We start from the raw sequence: 21,384 nt of genomic DNA on the forward strand, positions 1-21,384 counted from the left end.
CAGCCATTCCATCGTGACTCGAGTGACATTCACACAAAATTTCAACTTCTTAAGATTAATTACTTGAAAATTGTATATTGCAGACTTGTGGTAGTTGGAGTACATAAAAACTAGCACGAGTATCTCTTAAATGTAGAGAGATGATGATACAATATATTTCCGGAGAGGGTAAAAACATATATACACCATATAACTACCATTTAGAGCAATTGTTATTAACGACATTTGCATTAAGATATGGTGATTATGAATACATGATTTATGACTAAATGTATGAATACATGAATGAACAAATAAATATGCCTAAGGACATCAAACAATGAATTTATAAATGAGTTAACAAGAATGCACAAATGAATACATCAAACAGATGATAACAAAATTGCTTTAAATCGGATAATCCATGTAATCAGGATTGTACACTGCAAAAACTCCGGTGTTGATTTAACACCAGCCCGGAATCTCTGCATGTCCACACCAGAGATGTATTGAAACAACACCAGTTTGGAATCAAACCGATGCTGTTTTAATACTAATTGGTGTTGTATAAACACCTATCTGGTGTGAGACCAAAACGAAACTGGTGTTGTTTAACACTTCTCTGGTGTGGACATATAGAGATTCTGGGCTGGTGTTAAATCAACACCGGAGTTTTTGCACTGTATTAAATTGAACTTACCTTGTCTCCTCTGTATAATTTCCCATATCTTGCAATAGCGATCTTGCCAGTAAGGTTGATGGGAGGATTAAGGTCTTGCAGAAATTCAAAGTCTGCGAGTCTAGCATAATTCACATACACAAGATCGCCCTGAAACCGATATAAAAATACACTAAACATAGAAATAAGGATAAATATTAAAGATAATAAGGATCAAAATAATGGCATTCTTTGTTCTAATTTCATTGACGATGTCTGAAATAGTTTCGTTTCTTTCATGCTCTATACATGTATGTATACTCCAACGACGGAGTGATTTTTTTCAATATGTTTCCAGAACTGCTTGAATTTAATAAAACATTGAACCGAATTGAATTGAAAGTCTTATGGTATATAATGGGGAACTTTATTATTGTTATAATGTCATCGTCATTATTATTATCATTGTAATTATAATTAAAGAGAAATTCCAGTAGTTGCAGTAAACACTGATTTCGTGAGAAAGTCTGTAAAACAAGGCTTAATTGTCAGTATATCATCGAGGATCTAGATCTGGTACAGTTACATTAACTGAACGTTGTGAAATCTTGAAATCTACGCTGAAAAATGTTCACACCGGAGATCCCCAACACAGATAAGCGCACGTGGGACAATGTATAATTATTGCTTAGGGCGTCGGGCCCGACGCCCTACCCGATTCCTGTGCTTATTTGCTGATTTCTCAGCAATTACACAATTTCTTCCAGAATTCTTTGGCACATGCGTTTTATTTATACAAACAGACACTTTGGTGGTCATTTCATTGGATTCTGTACGAACTCATTTTGATATCGTTACCAAAACTAGCATTTACCTTTAATATTATTATTATTAGTATCATCATCACCACCACCACCACCACCACTACCACCACCACCACCATCATCATCATCATCGTCATCATCTTCATCATCATCATCACCATAATCATGATCATTACCGTCACCATCACTATCGTCATCATTGCCATTACCACCACCACCACCATCACTACCACCACCACAACCATCATCATCACCACCATCATAATTTCATAATCATCATTATTCTCCTCATCACCATGACAACGTAACCATACCGAGTGTACGCCCGAGGCAGAATAAGCGTTGAAGGGAGGTAGAATAAGGTCCTCTTTTTCCCGGGATAGCTCGTCTAGTGGAGCCTCTTTTAACTGACTCTCGAAGATCACATCGCTCCCGTTCAAGACTCGGATCTGTATGGGATGACGAGTTGTAGATATGTATTTATTCCATGAGTACAGATCTTAATATACATGAACGTATATAGCTGAATCCATATCTATGAATTCATATAAAAAAGGACTGGAAAAAGTACAGAAAATGTTATGCTGTTGTGAAGAAATTTTGAATTTTATAAAGACACTTTAGGGAACTAGCAAATGAATGAATTAGTACATGTATGTTTAAATGAATAAAATAGTTAAACTGAATCATAAAAACTCAATTCAAATTAAAGAACGAGAATGAATGAATAAGAAATAAATAAATGGATGGATGGATGAATAAATAAAATTGATGAATTAATAAAACAACAATTGGTAGCCAGATAAATTTCAACACTGCTATATTGAATCGATATACAAATAATGAATCGATATACAAATTAATCAAAACTGAATCCAAGAATGAATAAAACTGAGGATCATCACTGATTTATCCTAACCTAATAATAAAAGACACCTTTTTTATTATTTTAAAGTTTGCATCTCCTCTTTTGTTCAGTATAATAGTTTTCAGTCCACGTACGATTGAGAAAAACAACTTTAAAAAGTCTCTTAGATTTGGAAGAAAAGACATACCACGTTGTCTTCTCCCTCTACCGTTGATGGAAATGAGAGTAAGACGTTGTAAGCGTATATATTCGCTTCAAATCCATAGCTTGTCCAATTAGCCAGGATGTCGTCAGCTAGTTTCTTGTTCTGTGGCGTTCCTGCAACGTGGGGGTCTCGTGTCAATGCCCTTTTGTATAAGACAGATAAGTAAAAAAAACAACATGAAAAGAGACATTGTCGAATTCAGGAACTTGGGGGGGGGGAGGGAGAAGGAGGGTGTGAGGGAAAGTTAGGATGCGGGGGTACGATAATTACATAAAACAAACCACGGTGTTAGATAATAGGGTATTTTCGCAATCACTACGTAGACGCTTTCTATAACGCAGAAAACATATTGTCAAAATATCTTAACTGACCAAACAGCCGTGTCGTCCTTGAATCTAGACAAAGGACATATTTGCATTTTTTTCGTCCGGTCCGAATCCTCGGACGATCTGCTGTCCCGGTCCACCAACTTTCGACTAAAACCTCCCAGCTGTCCACGGTGATTTGAATTGTATTTTCAAAGGAATTGGTGCGTTGTAGAACGCGTCTGCGTTGTGATTGCAAAATGATGCCAATGAAAGTAGTTTGAGTAAACACTGATTGCATCATGTGATCGTCTGTAAAGGTTGTCACCTTAGATCTAGAGTAGATGTGGAACACTTACATTGATTGAACTCTGTGAAACCATGATAGATTTAAGCTGAAAATCAATTATACCGAAGATCACCGACATAAATATGCACAGGTGGGACATTGTACTGAAATTGTTTGGAAAAAAACACACGACATCGGGCTGGGAATTCATACTTGGTTTTGCTAATTGCTTAGCATTAAAGAAATTCTTTCAGAATCCTTTGGCACATATATTTTTTTATTTCACGAAGACCCCCCATATACATACAATTGGATGGTCATTTGATTGGATTCTCTACACACCCATTTCGAAAATATTATTACAAGTACCATTTATCTTTAACACCAGCCCGTCAGCTATATATCCATGCAGTAAATTAAAAGGGAAACGTTGAAACATCTGTTTGTGTAGCTTATGAGCTCACACACGTTCAACATGTTTAAACAACACTAGTCAGTGTTAACAACTCCTAATTGGTTATAAACTGGTGTTTTAACAGTGACAGAGGGAATAAAAAAGGGACGATAATTTCGAGTTCAGTTTATCATTCCATCTCTAAAAACAAGGAGTATAAATATGTATGTACAGAAATATAATATTAATGATAATAATAGGAAATTATATTGCGCCAACTCTCGAGAAATAATCTATTTAGAGTTGCCTTGTTATTACCATTGCCCCAATTTTAGCTCAAGCAGCCTTCAGTGCATTTTCAAGGTAGTGATCATGCTGGGTACCAATATTTTGAATATTGCGATCACTAATGCTAGGGAGATCCTCAAATTGGCAATGCGGCAAAGATGTGTGATGTCACTTGTGAACAACTCTCCCCATTACTTAAATTGTCTATTCTATCACATCTATCCGTAGATTATGTGTTCTTTCTAATACAGAATTTTAAAGAATACTTCATGGATAAAGAGTTTGTATCACCATAAGAAAAAGCAAAAAGAGACATTTTGGGGGTATTTTATAGTCCATTAAAGGGAAAGTTGTTCACATGTGACATCACACATCCTTCTCGCATTGCTGATTGGAGGATCTCCATAGCATTAGTGATTGCAATATTCAAATGTTCATAACTTTCTCATTATCTGTCCGATTTTTCTCAAACTTTCTTTGTTCTTATTCTTTTATTTTTCTGTTTCGACACGATCCTACTTGTTCCAAAGGTTTCATTCCCCTTTAAGAAGGGCAACAAGAGTACTTGACAATTCATTTCAAGTTTGATAATGGGAGATGCACAATGATAGAGACAAAACATTATGTGTTTCATGCCTAATTACAACAATAATGCATTCTTAATTTCATTCCCTTTTTATCATTATCAAATGGGCTCAAATGAATTCACTGTGCCCTTTTGAAAGAAAAAATATCAATTTTCACAAGTAATGTTCGCTTTCGCAAAGTGTGATGCACTTGTGGTTTGCTCTTCATTGTTCAGCTAATTGTACTTATCTATCATTCATATTATTAAAACATTAACCATCAAAACAATCATTTTTTTATGGTTAGTACCCTTCTGCACATGCTCAAGTTTATGATTTGATGAGCCTGGATTGGCCAGGGAAATGCTCAAATCCTCGATGTTAAAGTGCCGGGGTTAACGTGTTAAAGAAAATGCAGAAATACAGCAGTGTTGCAAACTTCGAATTGCACCACTTGAAATGCACCTGAAATGCACCACTTTTGCGTAACAGGGTGTGTATTCAAAACCGCTGAAGCGAGACCAATGAAATTTTGAAGGAAGTTAGATAATGAAATAACCTTTCTGCTCACGTGCATTTGATTGAAAATACTACATTTTGGTATTACTACAGCCATATGTCAGTGGGCATTTTTCTTGGACGCACTGTATAGCTGTCAAATTTCCGTTTTTATTGTCATATCATATTGACTATAACAATAATGTTACATCGTAACAATTTATATGTCATGTCAATGGATGCATACTGTTCATGTTAATGTTACTTTTTTTAAAATAAAATTGAATGAAATGAACTGTATCATTATCATCAACAAAGAATTGAAGTCACTGGGATACATTAAGAATTCAATGAGTGTGGACAAAATGAATAAAAAAAATAAACTTTAACAAGTTTTCTGTCATATCTACATTACCTACCATAACACGTCCTTGCAGTTCTGACCATTCATTTCGTTTATGAGCTTACTCGAAATTGCTTCATTGGCCTCTCTTCGGGCATTCTCGTATGTATTCGTCACTCGATCGGGACCCGAGTACCACCCGATTAGAACACCGACTCCGATTCCCACGGCAATCGCTGCACTCACAGCGACTGCTAAGACCACTCTCTCGTTTCCCATCCTTGTCTGTGCTTCCTATTGAGACGATAACTAGGAAAAAACAACAACAAAGAGAGTACAGGGGTTAAGTTATTAATTATAATGCATTAAGTCGAAATATATAATACTATTTGGGAGGGCAAAATCCCCATATCACTTTATAGTTGCATGAGGCAATATTTTATCACAAGGCATGCGAATATTAAAGATCAAGTCCACCCCAGAAAAATGCTGACTTAAATAGAGAGAAAAAAAAACTAGCAAGCATAGTGCTGAAAATTTCATCAAAATCGGATGTTAAATAAGAAAGTTATGACATTTTAAACTTTCGCTTATTTTCACAAAAGAGTGATAATGCACAACTAGGTGAGTCAGTCGATAATGTCCATCACTCACTATTTCTTTTGTTTTTCATTGTTTTAATTATACAATATTTAATATTTTTTACAGATTTGACAATAAGAACCAACTTGACAGAACCATATAGTATCAAACAGTGCTAATTCCACATGTTCAGGTAGGAATTAATCGTTGTATTACTTGAAAATGAGGAGAAAATAAGAATATTTCATATTTCATATAATAAAATACAAAATAAATATTGAGTGGATGATGTCATAGTCTCCTCATTTGCACACCAGCCAGGATGTGCATACTGTTTTGTGAAATTAAGCGAAACTTAAAAATGTTAAAACTTTCTTATTTTACATCCGATTTTGATGAAATTTTCAGTGTTATGCTTGTTGGAATTTTTCTCTTTTTATTCAAATCAACTTTTTGTTGGGCTGGACTTGTCCTTTAAGACGGAGAAGATATAGACGTAGTGGAATGTTTTATAATTTTTTGGGGTCTTTTTCCATATAAGTAGTTCACTTTGGGGGAGAAGGCAAAACTTCGGTTTTTGCTATGTAAAACCAGTGTCGATTTGTCACCGAAATAAAATAAAGGACAACCCTAAAAGTAATGGAAACGATTATTTGAAAATAAATATGTTTGATTATTTCACGACTCTTTGATATCCTATCCTATTCTGATTGAAATTTTCACATTTGATAGGCTGTTTGATTTGTATTCTCAAGTAAAAAGCACTATATTAATCCAGCTATTACTATTATCATCATCATCATCACCATCATTGATTTCTATTATTTCATCTAAATCATCCCATTTTGAAGGGGTGAAATTCTTCTCTTTATACTTACATGGGTCTTACCCTAATCAGTACGAATGACCCTTCACCGAATTTTAAGAAATTGACTCTCTTTATGACCATTTTCCAATATCACTACAATGTCATAAAAAGTAGTTTTATTGTGAGTTATTTGGGTTTCTCATTTTTGTGTTCGACACATCACTTTTTTATTCACGCCTTTAAAAAAAAAGTTGTTTATTGTCGCAAAAACTTGAATGTATTCCCATTGATACAATTATGATTGAAACTCATCATCAACTTTATACACTATTTTGAAGAATGCACGTAAAGACGTGATAAGATTGGGATCGGCTGTTTGGTTCATTTAGGCCGCCTTGAGAATGATACAGCCTCTTCTTTTATATTAGTATTTCACGAATTATATAAACCGGTTGAACCCAGATGATTTCTAACATTATACAGTATAGTTATATTGTCGGACATTACCCCTGATCATATGTCATGAACTATTAATGACAACATTATTGATATTGACGTCATATTTGGAGTTGTCTGGACAATGACCGGGAATATACACGCAGATAAGGAGTTTGACCAAATGAATTTTACAGGCGTTGTATTCAAATCCAGCAATATCATACCACAGCAAAGATACAATGATGACATACCTTTGGACTAATGGATCTACATTTATTGTCTAATCATGTATGTTAGGTACAAAATACAGGGGTCAGGATGGAATGGTCAATATTATATAAAGTGCTGGAATCCGACATTGATATTTCAGGTTTTTAATATGAAGAAAAAAAAAACGAATAGCGAACGTTTGAAGTAACCAAGAATAAGGAAGTTATGACTTAAAAATAATAAGATCTCCACGAGATTATTAATCACGAATTGGTGAGCAGGCTGTGTAACGTTCCAAGGACTGCTCTTTGGAGCAATAAAACAACTTCTCATTGATTTTGAGTTCCTCTTTCTTTAAATTCCCCCAGAAACAAAATTAAATAATTAAAAAAATGCTAACTTTGTTGTTCCCATTCTGTAGTTCTTTTTTAAGTGAATTTGATTCGGACTGCGTTCAGTATATCAAACATTACAATTCTGCCATCGATATTTCGTTCCAAGCAACATAACGGATGTCTGTACATATACTGTTTGCTTAATATGATAAGTAATGTATATATACTTGAGGGTTTTTTTTCAATATAGAACCGGGTTCAAAATGTTGTTACTGATACTATAATACCATAGAGCTATTACTGTGGAGCGTCGTGGCCCAGTGGATTAGTCTCCGGACTTTGAAACAGAAGGTCGTGGGTTCAAATCACAGCGATGGCGTAATAATTTCCTTCAGCAAGGAATTCACCCACAGTGTGCTGCACTCGGCCCAGGTGAGGTAAATGGGTACCGGCAGGAAGTAATTCCTTAAAAAGCTGTGTGCACCTGAATAGGTAGCCTAGCTTAGCCGGGTATTAATAATAGCAGGGCCCGCTGGGAGAACGGTTTTCGGAACTGAAGTAAACTGGGTAAATATACCATTATCAACATTATACTATAATGAATGGAGAAGTAAAATCAATCTCAGTTTTCTCATATATGTAATTTATAATGTCACATGGCGAATGAGGGAGCTGCTCACATATTACTTCACAAAAGAAAGATTTTTAAAAATCCACAAAAAATGTATTCATATTCATTTCCTTCCTTCCTTCGTTTGGTTTACATTAGACCAATATCATGCTAGGATGAATTTCCCTTTAATAATTGTGGTGGTCCGCAGATCTCCGCTTTACCGGACCATGACACATAGGTTAGCGATTGATTTCTAATTTGAAAGAGCAATTTTGATTGGTTCCTTGTCAGTCTACTGAACGAAGTGCACATACAAGGATGATCTTGATAGGCCATTTCATTTAGCGATCAATCGCTAACTTTTTTTATACGAGAGCCTGATGCACAATTGAATGATAATGGCCTCATGATTATGGCGCATTCGATTTCAATGATTCTTAAATAAATCAAGATCGGCTGTGAATAGTGATCAGTCAAAAATTGAATTTAGCCTTAAACAATTGTATAGATTTGAATTTAAAGCCAAATTAGTTTAATTTAAGCCAACATATTTTATTTGAGATGCAAAAGATAATCCTTAGGATTAGAAATACATCGAATGTTCTGCTGGTCATTATAAATTGCCGATGTGGATTTATGACAAATCCTTGAAATTGTGTAATATCCAAAATTAATCTAACGTTATATTACTTGAGTCACTGCAGCTGCACGATGTTGTAGTTAGAAAATATGATTAATAATTAAACATACGTAATAGGAAGAGCAAAATTAGGCTGACAAAGAAATGATTAAAGCGAGCATGAAATGGTTACGTTGATATTAGGTGTCACTTGACCTTTATCATAGCGTCTATTTTCAAGTTTAGGTTCCTTGATAGATTACAAGGAGGATGCCATTCGCATTTCAGTTTAATCAATGCGATTCAAGACTTGGACATTCATATTCCACCCATGTGATCACGCTAAGACAAATAGAAACAAACCAGGTGGGAAATAATCATTTTCAAAAGCGCCAGGAAATGTCTAATGCTGGTGTATAATATAATCTTAATGCCCATCTGACTAATTTCCTTCAAAAGTTAAGTGAAATTTTAATATAATGGTATCATACTCGTTATTTTCTATTTTACTGTAATTCTATCATCTAGTATCATAGTTAAACCTTTCTAGTTTCACCGATTCCTCGTAAATTTATCATGTTATGTTGAAAGATTTATTTAACTCAAATTTTTCCGATTTTAACGTAGTCAATTCATTACATCTGTAGAACCTGACTTATATCTTTTATACTGTTGTTATTTTTATGTTATCAGGACCATGGTGAAGACAGTTAATCTGAGCATCTTTTCCTGCAAAAAGATATTTTAATAACAAATAAAGAAATGAAGAAAAAGAAAGAAATATATAAAGTAATAAATGAAAAAATAAATGAATGAATAAATAAATCAAATGAATAAATAAAATTTAGGTTAAAATTGTGGTGAATATTCAATAATACTGGGAGTACATTTCAACATTCCAATGTTACAGAATCGCCGACAGGATGGGGTACTTGCATGGCGCCGATCGAGGAGGGGGGGGGGGGCAGCTTGGATTCCCAAAACATACACAGCCGAGAAAGAGGACAAATAAAGACAAGGAAAGGAATAAAGATGAGATATATTGTTTAATTTCTTGAAATCTATCACAAATATTTTCCTTTTGTATAAACGAGGTCGAATTTCTTCTCGGTCGTTTTTTTTATTCCGCCATACGCCATATCTGGCTCCCTCAATTTTTTTTTCCAATACGTCACTGGCCAAAACAAATTTTTCGAGGCAAGGCATCACTCCTACGTACTCTCTGTAAGATATTGCGTCCGTGATCGTGGAATGATCACGGTTCCCTCAGTGGCGTACAGTTAAGGGGGATGGGCCTAAGGGACGCCGGACGCTTACCCCCATCCTCCCAAAAGAGGTAACAATAAAGACCAAGAAAAGAAAAGAAAAGAGAGAAGGGTGTAATATGTTATTTTCTAAAGATTATGTAAAATCTATCACAAACTTGAATATTTGTAATAAAAATCTCAAAAATTTGTCTTGCTTAAAACTAAAAAAAAATTTTTTTCGCCCGATACGTCATATCTGGCCTCCTCAACTTATTTGGCTCATTACGCAAGGGTTCAATTGAAATGTTTTAACGGATTGAATTAAAATGACACACATTTGTAGTGTGTTGTATTCAAAAGGCTTATTTAGACCATCTCACAAGGTTGAACTCAGTGGCTCAACTACGGGAGGGGAAGCACGTGCCCCCCTCCCTCCCAGCGACCGGCAAAAAAAGGAACAGAAGAGAGCGGGAGGGGGATTAAAGATGAAATACTAGAAAGATTTTTTTCCCAATTTGATAAAAAATACATTTTGTTCATAACCAATGTGTAAACCCCTTCCTGTATTTCTCTCCCACTATGAGTGTTCAAGATGACAAACATATTTACTAATGCAAACAGATTCATTTATAATGTAAATGCTTGTTGTTGTAAAGGCTGGTTGTGACTAGAGTAGTTGGTTGGTTGTCTGTCAAGCTGACAAGACGTGTTTTGTTCGAGCTCCGCTAATTTGGACTTAATTTTGGTGTTATCGTTCGAGTTTCATTATAATTTTTATATCAGTCTACTGGACTTATTGCGTACAACATGAATATGCGGTTATCTTAATTCTTCTATCATCATCAAAAGTGTTAAAACGTCGAATTCGTCGTAAAATTTCAGTTTTTAGAGAGATTTTTCTTCAATATTTGCATCTTCTTTCGCGTAAATTGCTTTGACAACGGGCATGCGCTACGCGGGGATCATCTCTGCGCCCACTGCATCAACACCTGCGCTCATGTGTGTGTCTGGATTTACGCGGACATCGACACCTGTTGTCAGTGACGTCATAATGGAATTCTTCCTGTCAATGGCCCATATCCTCTATTTTTAGCAACTTGGACCTAGTATTATGAAGGCAACTTATCATCGTGTTTCTGCATGACGATTTCAAAGACGTTTCTGCCAAAAGAGATCAACTATCAAGTAAGATCTTTCCATTTATTCATCTTCATGTTAAACTTTTAATGCTTCATCAAATTAACTGGATACGTGAAAACATCCGTCATTATCGTCATCATCAACAACATCGTCGCCATATCCTTGTCTATAGACTATACCAAACTCTTCCATTATGCCTATGACCTCATTGCTAATATGTTGCTTCGCTACATCTTTCTCTGCCTTATTATTGTATTTTCGATAATGCTACCCAAACCAAAGTTTCCGTGTGGCATCTGTGATAGGTCTGTCACCTGGAAGGCGCCAGCTATTGCTTGTAATAGCTGTGGTATATGGTACCACAAGAATTGTGTCAATATCAGTACCGCGGTCTTCAATGCCTTGGAAAAATTCAACGCAGACTGGATATGTTGCTCATGCGGTTTACCTCAATTCCATTCAAGTCTCTTTGAATCTTCAATACCTGACAGCATCTTAGACTCGGTGAACTCCGGTAGAGAGAGTCCTGTACCTGGTCATCCCCAGGCCTGTTCAACACCGCTACCAGATGCCCCAGACACGGTGCCCATGAGTGCTCAACAGAAAAACATTAGTGTGTTAGTAATTAACTGTCAAAGCATCAAGAATAAACTGGCCGAATTTTGGATAATCATTGAAACAGCAAAGCCCGACATCATAATCCTTACTGAAACATGGCTGAACTCGAACATCCTGAGCAGTGAGATCTTACCACAAGGTCTGCATTATGAGCTTTTCAGAAGAGATCGATCAGATGGCTATGGAGGTGTAGCAGTCGCTATCTCCAGGAGTTTTGATGCAAAACATCTTCACACTGCAGATGACTGTGAAGCACTGTTTATCGAGCTTAATATTACAGCCAACAGGAGTCGGAAGGAGTCCATCATTGTTGGAGCAGTCTACCGACCACCAAGCTCTCGGAATGACTACATGGAGAGTCTCTGCACCAACATAAGAAATGTGGCTCAACAACACAGAAAGTCTGTCTTATGGATTGGAGGAGACTTCAATTTACCAGACATCGACTGGAGTGACTATGTGGTCACTGGCCACCGCAACACGCAATCAGTGAATAATGACATCTTCACTACAATCGTCGAAGCAGGTCTTGAGCAGATTGTCACCTTTCCCACTAGACTGGAACATACTCTCGACCTGTTCCTGACAAATAGACCAGCCTTCATCAACAATTGTCAGTCGATGCCTGGAATTGGTGACCATGACATCGTGTGTATCAATACCGACATCATACCACGCAGACGCAAACCTGCCAAACGCAAGATCTATCTGTGGGACAAGGCCAACATGGAGGGTGTCCGTAAAGGAGGTGAAAGGATGGCTGAAGAATTCTTTAGCAAATACGACGCGTCCTCATCGGTAAATGAGATGTGGTCATCCATTAAAACAGAATTACAGGAAATACTTGACAAACATGTTCCATCAAAACTCACCACTCAAAGATACAATCAACCCTGGGTCAACAGGAAAGTTAAGAGGTTAAGTAGACAGAAACAAAGAGCCTACAACAAGGCCCGCTCATACTTTGGTCCGAGGAAGGCACGGATGTGGGAGAAATTCATCTCACTGAAGAGGAAAACGCAGAAAGCTTGTAAGGAGGCCTACGAGACATACATAAACAACATCATTTGTCCTGATCTTCGATCTAACCCCAAAAGATTCTGGAGCTACATCTCAAGCAAGCGCTGTGATAGTAATGGCATCTCCCCCCTTCGTGGACCAACTGGCGCAACTTTCACCAGCAGTAAGGACAAGGCAAACCTCCTCAACGACCAATTTTCATCAGTCTTCAACAACGTTGACGAGGACAGGGAGCCCATCCCCAACCTTGGTCCTAGTCCGTACCCCCGCCTATCGCACATTGACGTCACTTCAAATGGAATAATCAAACTCCTTAAGAAACTAAACCCACACAAAGCATCTGGACCCGACAACATTCCTCCCCGACTTCTGAAAGAACTCGCAGATATTCTTGGTCCCGTTCTTGCCACTCTTTACCAAGCATCAATTGACACTGGCATTCTACCAGAGGCATGGAAATCTGCTAATGTAACACCCATCTATAAGAAAGGGGACAAGAGTTTACCATCCAACTACCGCCCGATCTCTTTGACCATCATATGCTGTAAGATCCTAGAGCATATCATCCACAGCACCATAATGGGCCATCTTGATGTTCATAAGATTCTCACTGATGTGCAACATGGCTTCAGGAAGGCAAGATCTTGTGAGTCCCAGCTGATCCTAACCGTGGACGACCTTGCTCGCAACATCGACGCATGTGTCCAGACTGATGTGATTCTGCTTGATTTTTGCCAAGGCTTTTGACAAGGTGCCCCATCCTCATCTTTTACGTAAGCTAGAGTACTACGGTCTCTCCGGCAGCCTCTTGACGTGGATCAGAAATTTCCTTCATGGCCGTACTCAGCGTGTAGTAATTGACGGGGAAAGTTCCGACATTGCACCAGTAACCTCAGGTGTACCCCAGGGCAGTGTACTTGGGCCGCTCCTTTTCCTGGTCTACATCAACGACCTTCCCAACTGTGTCTCCGATGGCACCAATGTCAAGCTCTTTGCCGACGATACCATGGTGTATAGGGCCATCAACAGCCATGATGATGCAGTTCAGCTGCAACAAGATCTAAATGCACTACAAGAATGGGAAAGGAAATGGCTAATGGAATTTCATCCCGGGAAATGCCAGGTTCTTCATGTCTCCAAACGGAAGAAAAAAGACCGACATAGCCATACATATACTATCCATGGAACTGAACTAAAGCCTGTTGAATCTGCCAAGTACTTGGGCGTTGAGATTTCGAGTGATCTCTCCTTTGACAGACACATTGACAACATTACCAAAAAGGGAATGAAGACACTTGGCTTCTTAAGGAGAAACTTGCCCGGTAAGTCATGCTCCAAGGAAACCAAAGCTGCCTGTTACAACACACTTGTTCGGCCTATCGTGGAGTACGCAAGTTGTGTGTGGGATCCCCACACCAGCAAAGCCATTTCCAAGACAGAATCTGTGCAACGGAGTGCAGCTCGCTATGTGATGAACAATTACTCAAGACGATGTAGCGTCACAACCATGATTGATGCGCTTCAGTGGAAGACCCTGCAACATCGTAGAGCAGTGTCAAAGCTTACTATGATGTACCGAATCACCAACCATCTGATTGACATCCCCGACGACCAGTTGGTACCGCTCAACACTCCAACCAGAGGCCACAGCAAGAGATTTCTAATCCCACGATCACGCACATCACTACTGAAGGATACGTTCTTCCCAAACACCATCCGTTTGTGGAACGGTCTACCTGAAAATGTGGTCATCTCACCATCGATCGACATCTTCAAGACACGAGTCAGAGATGTCGTCTTAAACTAACTCAAAATATGAGAACAATTTGTATATAGTGTATATGCGTTCGTTTTTGGACTTATTTTTATCGAGCTTTGCTACGAGCAACACGTTTAATTAGCCGATAGACAACCAACTGTTGTGCGACGATACTCCGTGGAGGTTTATGCACACTACTGGAAGAAGAAGAAGAAGAAGAAGAGTATGATATTACGTGCTACAACCCACCAAACACCCCCGAAAAACCATAGGCGACGTGGATCCAGAATGCAGGGGGGGGGGGGAGGGAAACCAGGAATTGCCTGTTTAATGAGAATATACAATCCGGTTCAAGACGATACGATGGCACTGAAAACTTTACGCTTTCAAAATGATATACAAACAAGATTTCTACTAACACTTCCAAGCATCATGACTCTATTTTATTGAGATACGTGAATATTGTTCATGATATAAAAAAGTGCTTATGATATTTATCTTTTCTGGTCTGAATATATATTAAAAATGGTATCCTGTACAAGGTTATACATTATAAAAAGGTTATACATTATAAAAAGGTTATACATTATAAAAAGGTTATACATTATAAAAAGTACCTCGAAATTCCCGTTTTAGGTCTAAATCTTATGAAATTTAAGCTCGCCCTTGATTTTTTCCGGAGGTACGTATCCCCTTCATCACTTTCAAACATGTAAACAAAGTTGAAAAAAAAAAATGTTAAGCACGCGCTTTGCTCTCGCGTTTTTGAGTCAGTGAGATAGACATCTCTTCATAAATTCCTATCCATATAAAAATTGTCGATGTTTCAGGTCAGTATAATTGGTTATCAAGCGCGCTCTGCGCGTTCAGCAAGTAATTCCCAATTTTAGTTCGTGCCCCAACCATGCTACGAGCCAGGTTACAGGCTGGCTTAGCTAAATTGATCGGGAGGCACCGGTTTTCCTATAATTTTTTAAGAAATCGAAAAAAAGGGCAAGAAAGAAAGAAAAGGGGAGAGATAAGAAAAACAACAGACTCGTAGAGCAGGAAGAATGATTGCATTTTAGCGTGTATCATCGAATTATCAATTATGGCAATTAATTAGAACTTATTCAATGACAAAGCATCGAGGATTTCAACACAAAATGAATATGAATAGCTTGGAATAGATCCGAGTTGTGGCGTAATGGTCAAAGATTTTGAGGGTCACCGTGGCGTAAAGGTATAAGTCGCCAGCGAGCAAAAAAAAAACAATTCTAAATTTAGGATAGATATCAACATATTAAAGATGAAATCATACTTTTCCTTTTTTCTTCCCTTTCCTTTATCTTGTCTTCTTGGTCAAAGATTATTTTTTTGGTGGGGAGGTAAGGGGGGGGGGGGGCAAAACCCCCATTATGCCCTTCTACGTGCGTAATACTTATCTTGAAAATCCTTCCGTATCAACATGATATAGCACCACTGTTGTGCGCACTTCGACTTAACGATCAATATATTTGCAAATAGAGATAACACAATCAGTCAATGGCCTATCCACTCGAGGTGACTAAATTCTCTCCGATATGACTGAAGTGTCCACACCAGTGATGATAAATCAGATAGGAAATATGTTTCTGAATATTGTTCACAAGTGATAGTGTAATGTACCAAAATGAATGGGTCAGACATGGCGTATGGGGGGGGAAGCGAGCGAGAGAAGCGAGCGAGAAATCATTCGACCTCAATACAAAAATATGTGTTTTGATATATTTTTGACAAATTTTAGAAATATTCATAGATGTCATCTTTTTCCTATCCTATATTTCTCTTTTTTTTTTGCTTAATGTTAAACTTTTTTTTTGGCCCCACGCCTCCATCAATACGCCAGTGGTGGTAGTAGATACTGCTCTTGATCAAATAAATGAAATAAGAAAAAAAATCATCATCGTCCTATCATTAAAAGAGATGAGATGTCTGACCTAACGGTGGGTGTGGTTTAATAACAGCAGGAAAATTTAGAGAAATAATAAATTTGGTGAACACCTATCAAATATTAACAGATTAACAGACCTGCAACAGGTTCTCAATGCGTATACTCCGATCATACAGCTTTGTTCAAGTTCTAGGCAGGTGTTTATCCTCTTATTGTATTATCATCATAATTATGATTTTCATTACTATCACTATTATTGATATTATTGCTATTATTCATTTCGTGTATTTCCATATACAACAAACATATATAATTCAAGTAACATAGTATGCATAGTTCAAAGCAATAAAATTAATCAAACAATGAGTTCACAATGTACACACGATACAGCCGCCAGTTTATACATGTATAACATGTTGGTTATGTAGAAGACTGCCGAAAAGAAGTCATTTTCATTATTTTAATTATCATTATCATCAAATCTTGAGCAAATGTATTCTTTTCTTGATACTTGGACCTCTAAAAAGGAACTTGAAAGATGAGTTTTCCATGGTTCTAATCATCGTTTCAAGCTGTAGCTTGCCTCTCTAGATTTAGATTTTTTTTTGCAAAAGTGTATTTTTACAAAAAATATGTTTATATTTTAAAAGAGATAATCAGCAAGACAACTCTTACAAATGGAGTTCAATACATACTTTATTTAAACTTCGAAATCGCGCCGTTTTGAAAGCAATGGTGCCATTTAATGATATTACAAAGGAAGAGACATTCATTATCCAATAACTGATTCTTTAACCAACTTTTCTGAAGGTTTCGATTTATACATTTAAAGAGACTGATCACACCCTCATAAAACATGTACAATCTCTGTTTGTACATGTAATTTGCACGTTATACATCTGGGTTTGAACTTATAGTCGGAAGTGAGGAGGTCATCGCATGCAACCGTTTATCCTTCTTACAGGCCTATGAACATGTGCGTTTATATGGTCTATATCGATGTGAAAATCATCGTCACATGCAGACAATCAAGAACTCATATTTCCCCATGTTCACGCCCATATTATTCGCCTGACAGCCAACTGTTTTAAAAACACTCTCCGGATTGACAGCGAAGATATCATAATGGAAGACCTGTCGTGGTTGCGAATAAGGCGTTAAATCCCAGCCTTTTGTAACACATCATTAACGTATTTTTAGCATCCACTTCCGAGACGCTTTCTGCAACGTTAATAATCTATTGAAATACCCGTCAAATCACAATGAACAGATTAGAGGTTATTGTCGAAGGTTGGTGGACCGGGACAGCACATCGTCTAAAGATTCGGACCGAACCAACAAAATGCAAATATTTATTTATTCATTATTTATTTATTCATTATTTATTTATTTATTTATTATTTATCTATTTATTATTTATTTTATCTATTTATTATTTTATTTAAATTATTTATTTATTCTATTTTATTTATTATTTTATTGAAATTATTCATTTATTCTATTTTAGTTATTCATTTATTTATTTATTTATTTGTTTGTTTGTTTCTTTATTTATTAATTAGTTGATTAATTTATTATTTTATTCATTCATTTACTTATTAATTTATTAATTAATCAATTAATTAATTTATTTACTTGAACAGATTCCTATAAATCGGACGCATTCATTGAATATGGTGCGTTCATACAGATACAAAGAAAAACAATACATGTACAATCAATAAAAATAAGCAATTGAAACAGCCTAAAAATAACAAAAGATCAATCCCTTTACACCAATTGTAACACGATTCAGACTAGGGTCGAACAGAGAAGGGGACAGCATCCATCCCCTGCACGCAAATCGGCAATGGAGGACCCCCCTTCGACTGTGGGAAGTTGCAGCTCAAAGAAATCCCTTTACGTGACATAACTACCATGTGAGAAGAAGAAGTAGAAGAAGAAGGAGAAGAAGAAGAAGAAGGAGACGAAGAAGAAGTGGAAGAAGAAGAAGAAAAATAATAAGAAGGGGGGGGGGGCTCCAGGACGACACCGATTATCGACAAAGGCTGCTTTGTTGTGAAGAGCTTTTGACGAAAGATTCCCTGCTTCATAGAAAGCGACTGCGATGTGAAAGCTAAAATGTCCTAATTACCGATAAACACTCCGGTACTTTCATTCAGGACGGAAACTTGTATTTACCTCAAGCAGAAAAAAAGGCCTACGTTAGAGTTCAAGGTCAGGGATCCGTTACAGAAACAGTTACAATCAATCGTAACGAAAAAATAATCTAACGTAGTTTGCTTTTCTACCAATCACACATGCACGTGTTCAGAACTTGCGCTTGACTTCTTGAGTTGCATTTAAATGCAAATCTTTCTGCAACGAGACCTAGATGGATTGTAATCACTGCAAGATCCACTGTGACATTCCCATGGGAAACAGTGCTAAACTGAGCGTCTTATAATCAATCCATTGAATGAAATCATGTTTCCAAAATCTATTCAACGGGGAACTTCAACAAAACAAAATTCATATCGATTTTTTTATTCAAAAATAGCGAGCAATAAATCTAACAAAACAAATTTGCTTACGCTAACTGAATATATAGATATATACATGACTAAGACCTGTCCAAATTTAGACTTAGATTATTGATCCAAGGGCGAACTTTGATTTCTATATTCAAAGATATGCAAAAATGAAATTGATGATTTTGTAACACCAAACGTAGAGTACTCATTACTACTTTGCTAGAGAAAAAAGGGAAATGGGCTTTGAATATGAATAAACCAGACTGTATATTCATGATGGTAGACTTAAGATATCTAATTATACATTCACGATCTGTGGCTTTACCTGGCAAAGATTAGCAAGAGAGGCAAAAATTCCATGAAAAATCTGTCACCCCACCCCTCAAGTAGGCTTGTGTTCAATATTTCATTGAATTCCGTCATATTTGGTCAAACTCATTGCTAGCTGGTACACAATACAGTTTATCATCCCTCCCAACTCCCTAAAAAGACCCCGATAACAAAGGGAAGATCAGTATTGCTATAAATTATTGGCATATGTTGAATTCACGTCTTCCGGTAGATACTACGTGTTCCGGTGCTCTACCTTGAAAATCTACTCCAAAGTATTTCTACAAGGGCCTCGATTCTTTAATTTTCTCAAGACACCTTCCGCAGATATCATTTGAGACCTCAGAAAAGGGTAATAGAGAAAACATATCTTTCGAAATCACAAAGAATACATACAATGTAAAGAAAAAACAGATTCAATTTTTCTCATCACCATTACAACATTTAATTAAGCAATGAAAATTTTGACTTACCCAATAATTACGCAGGCTATAGGTTAGCCTGAAAGGTAGCCAGAAATAAGCTTCTGGTGATCGAATCCTATTAGAGTAAGGTGTAGAGCATTGAAATGCAAGGTAGGTAATGATAAACCTTATTGTGTTATTTGCCGCGCGTTGATCGGCTGCGTACTTTGAGCGGAGAAAGCTAGGATGGGGTGGAGACGTTACACTATTTATTAGGGTCTAAAGGTTAATCGAGTTTATGTTCCTCAGTTCAGATTCATAGAGAAAAAATACCCCACGTTTCGTTCCATGGCTTTGAAAAAAAAAGGGTGTTGTCATGCATCTGCAAGGGGATATGGATATAAAATGATATAAAAGAAAAAAGGATACAGACATAAAAAAAATTGTTTGTCGTTATAAACCATAATTGCCTCGATAAATTTATTAAGATTAAAGCATGGATGATAATTAGATTGCCCACCATGAAAGGATATACTGGAATAAGTAAGCAAACGTCCGAGACAATAGGCACTGAATTGAACACATTTTGAAGGTAGCTAATACTTGGGCCCCATATGAGATGACGAACACCCCGACAGTGGATCCTCCTTAATGGTGGTGTCACACCTTGGCGTTTTACACAGCGTATGCCCGACGTATCAAAATTTCTCTAAAACGTCGGCATACGCTGAACTTTGTCGAACGCTTCGTTTACTTATAAGTAACGTATTCCAACGAATGCTTAGCGTATTGCTGGCGTACACAAATTATGCCCTACGATAGCCTAAAGGCGCTGTCACACCTTGGCGTTTTAGACAGCGTATACCCGACGTATGAGGAATTTGGCGAATACGCTAACGTACGTCGAATACGTTACGGGTAAGTTTTGCATACGTTAAGAGTACGCTAAAACACGCTGGTATACGTCGTCATACGGCGAGGTCGTCGAAAAATTTTGTGCAAGCACACAATTTTTCGACGTATGCCAGCGTATGGCTCATACGTCCCGCATACGCGGGCCATAAGTTTTAGGCAAGTTACGCGATCGTTGATACACGTTGACACACGTTACTCGTAAGTTACTCATAAGTCGATGTACGTCGAGATAATGTCCAGCGTACCCTAAAACTTACTTCTAACCTATGAGTAACGTGCTTTGAACGTATGCGTAACTTAACTCCAACGTATATTGACGTATGAAGACGTATGAAGACGTGCTCCGGACGACCACAAAACTTACTGAACATGTTTATAACTTACAGCTACCGTATAATGGCGTATTGACAACGTTTATCATGTTTATAGGAATTGGTATATAAAGGTGGGGTTCACAGGAGTTTTCTTCGGCATGGCGGTGGTGTTGATAGGTGATGTATCGTGCGGTTATGATTTGAATAGTCGAGCGGCAGCCTTTTTATAGGCTACGACAAGTGTTCGTCAGCGATACGCTGCCGCGCGCTATGCGTAAGTTAGGCTATCGTAGGGCATAAGTTGTGTACGCCAGCAATACGCTAAGCATTCGTTGGAATACGTTACTTATAAGTTAACGAAGCGTTCGATATAAGTTACTAATACGTTAT

The 21,384-nt window shown here is 37.2% G+C and overlaps 1 protein-coding gene across 2 annotated transcripts in view; it reads right to left on the reverse strand.

Moving 5' to 3' along the window:
- Positions 1-19,940, reverse strand: part of LOC121419746 (N-acetylated-alpha-linked acidic dipeptidase 2-like) — a 36,058-nt gene extending 16,118 nt beyond the window's left edge. For both annotated transcript variants that reach the window (XM_041614213.1, XM_041614206.1), the window contains exons 1-5: positions 19,835-19,940; positions 5,294-5,526; positions 2,517-2,676; positions 1,776-1,910; positions 680-808 (exon numbers count right to left, since the gene is read on the reverse strand). In XM_041614213.1, coding sequence (XP_041470147.1) covers positions 680-808; positions 1,776-1,910; positions 2,517-2,676; positions 5,294-5,496 — 627 coding nt within the window. In that variant the 5' untranslated portion in view covers positions 5,497-5,526; positions 19,835-19,940. The remainder of the gene's footprint in view (positions 1-679; positions 809-1,775; positions 1,911-2,516; positions 2,677-5,293; positions 5,527-19,834) is intronic.
- Between the last annotated feature and the right edge of the window lie 1,444 nt (positions 19,941-21,384).

This window comes from Lytechinus variegatus, chromosome 1 (genome assembly GCF_018143015.1).
Source record: "Lytechinus variegatus isolate NC3 chromosome 1, Lvar_3.0, whole genome shotgun sequence".
Taxonomy (NCBI): Eukaryota; Metazoa; Echinodermata; class Echinoidea; order Temnopleuroida; family Toxopneustidae; genus Lytechinus; species Lytechinus variegatus.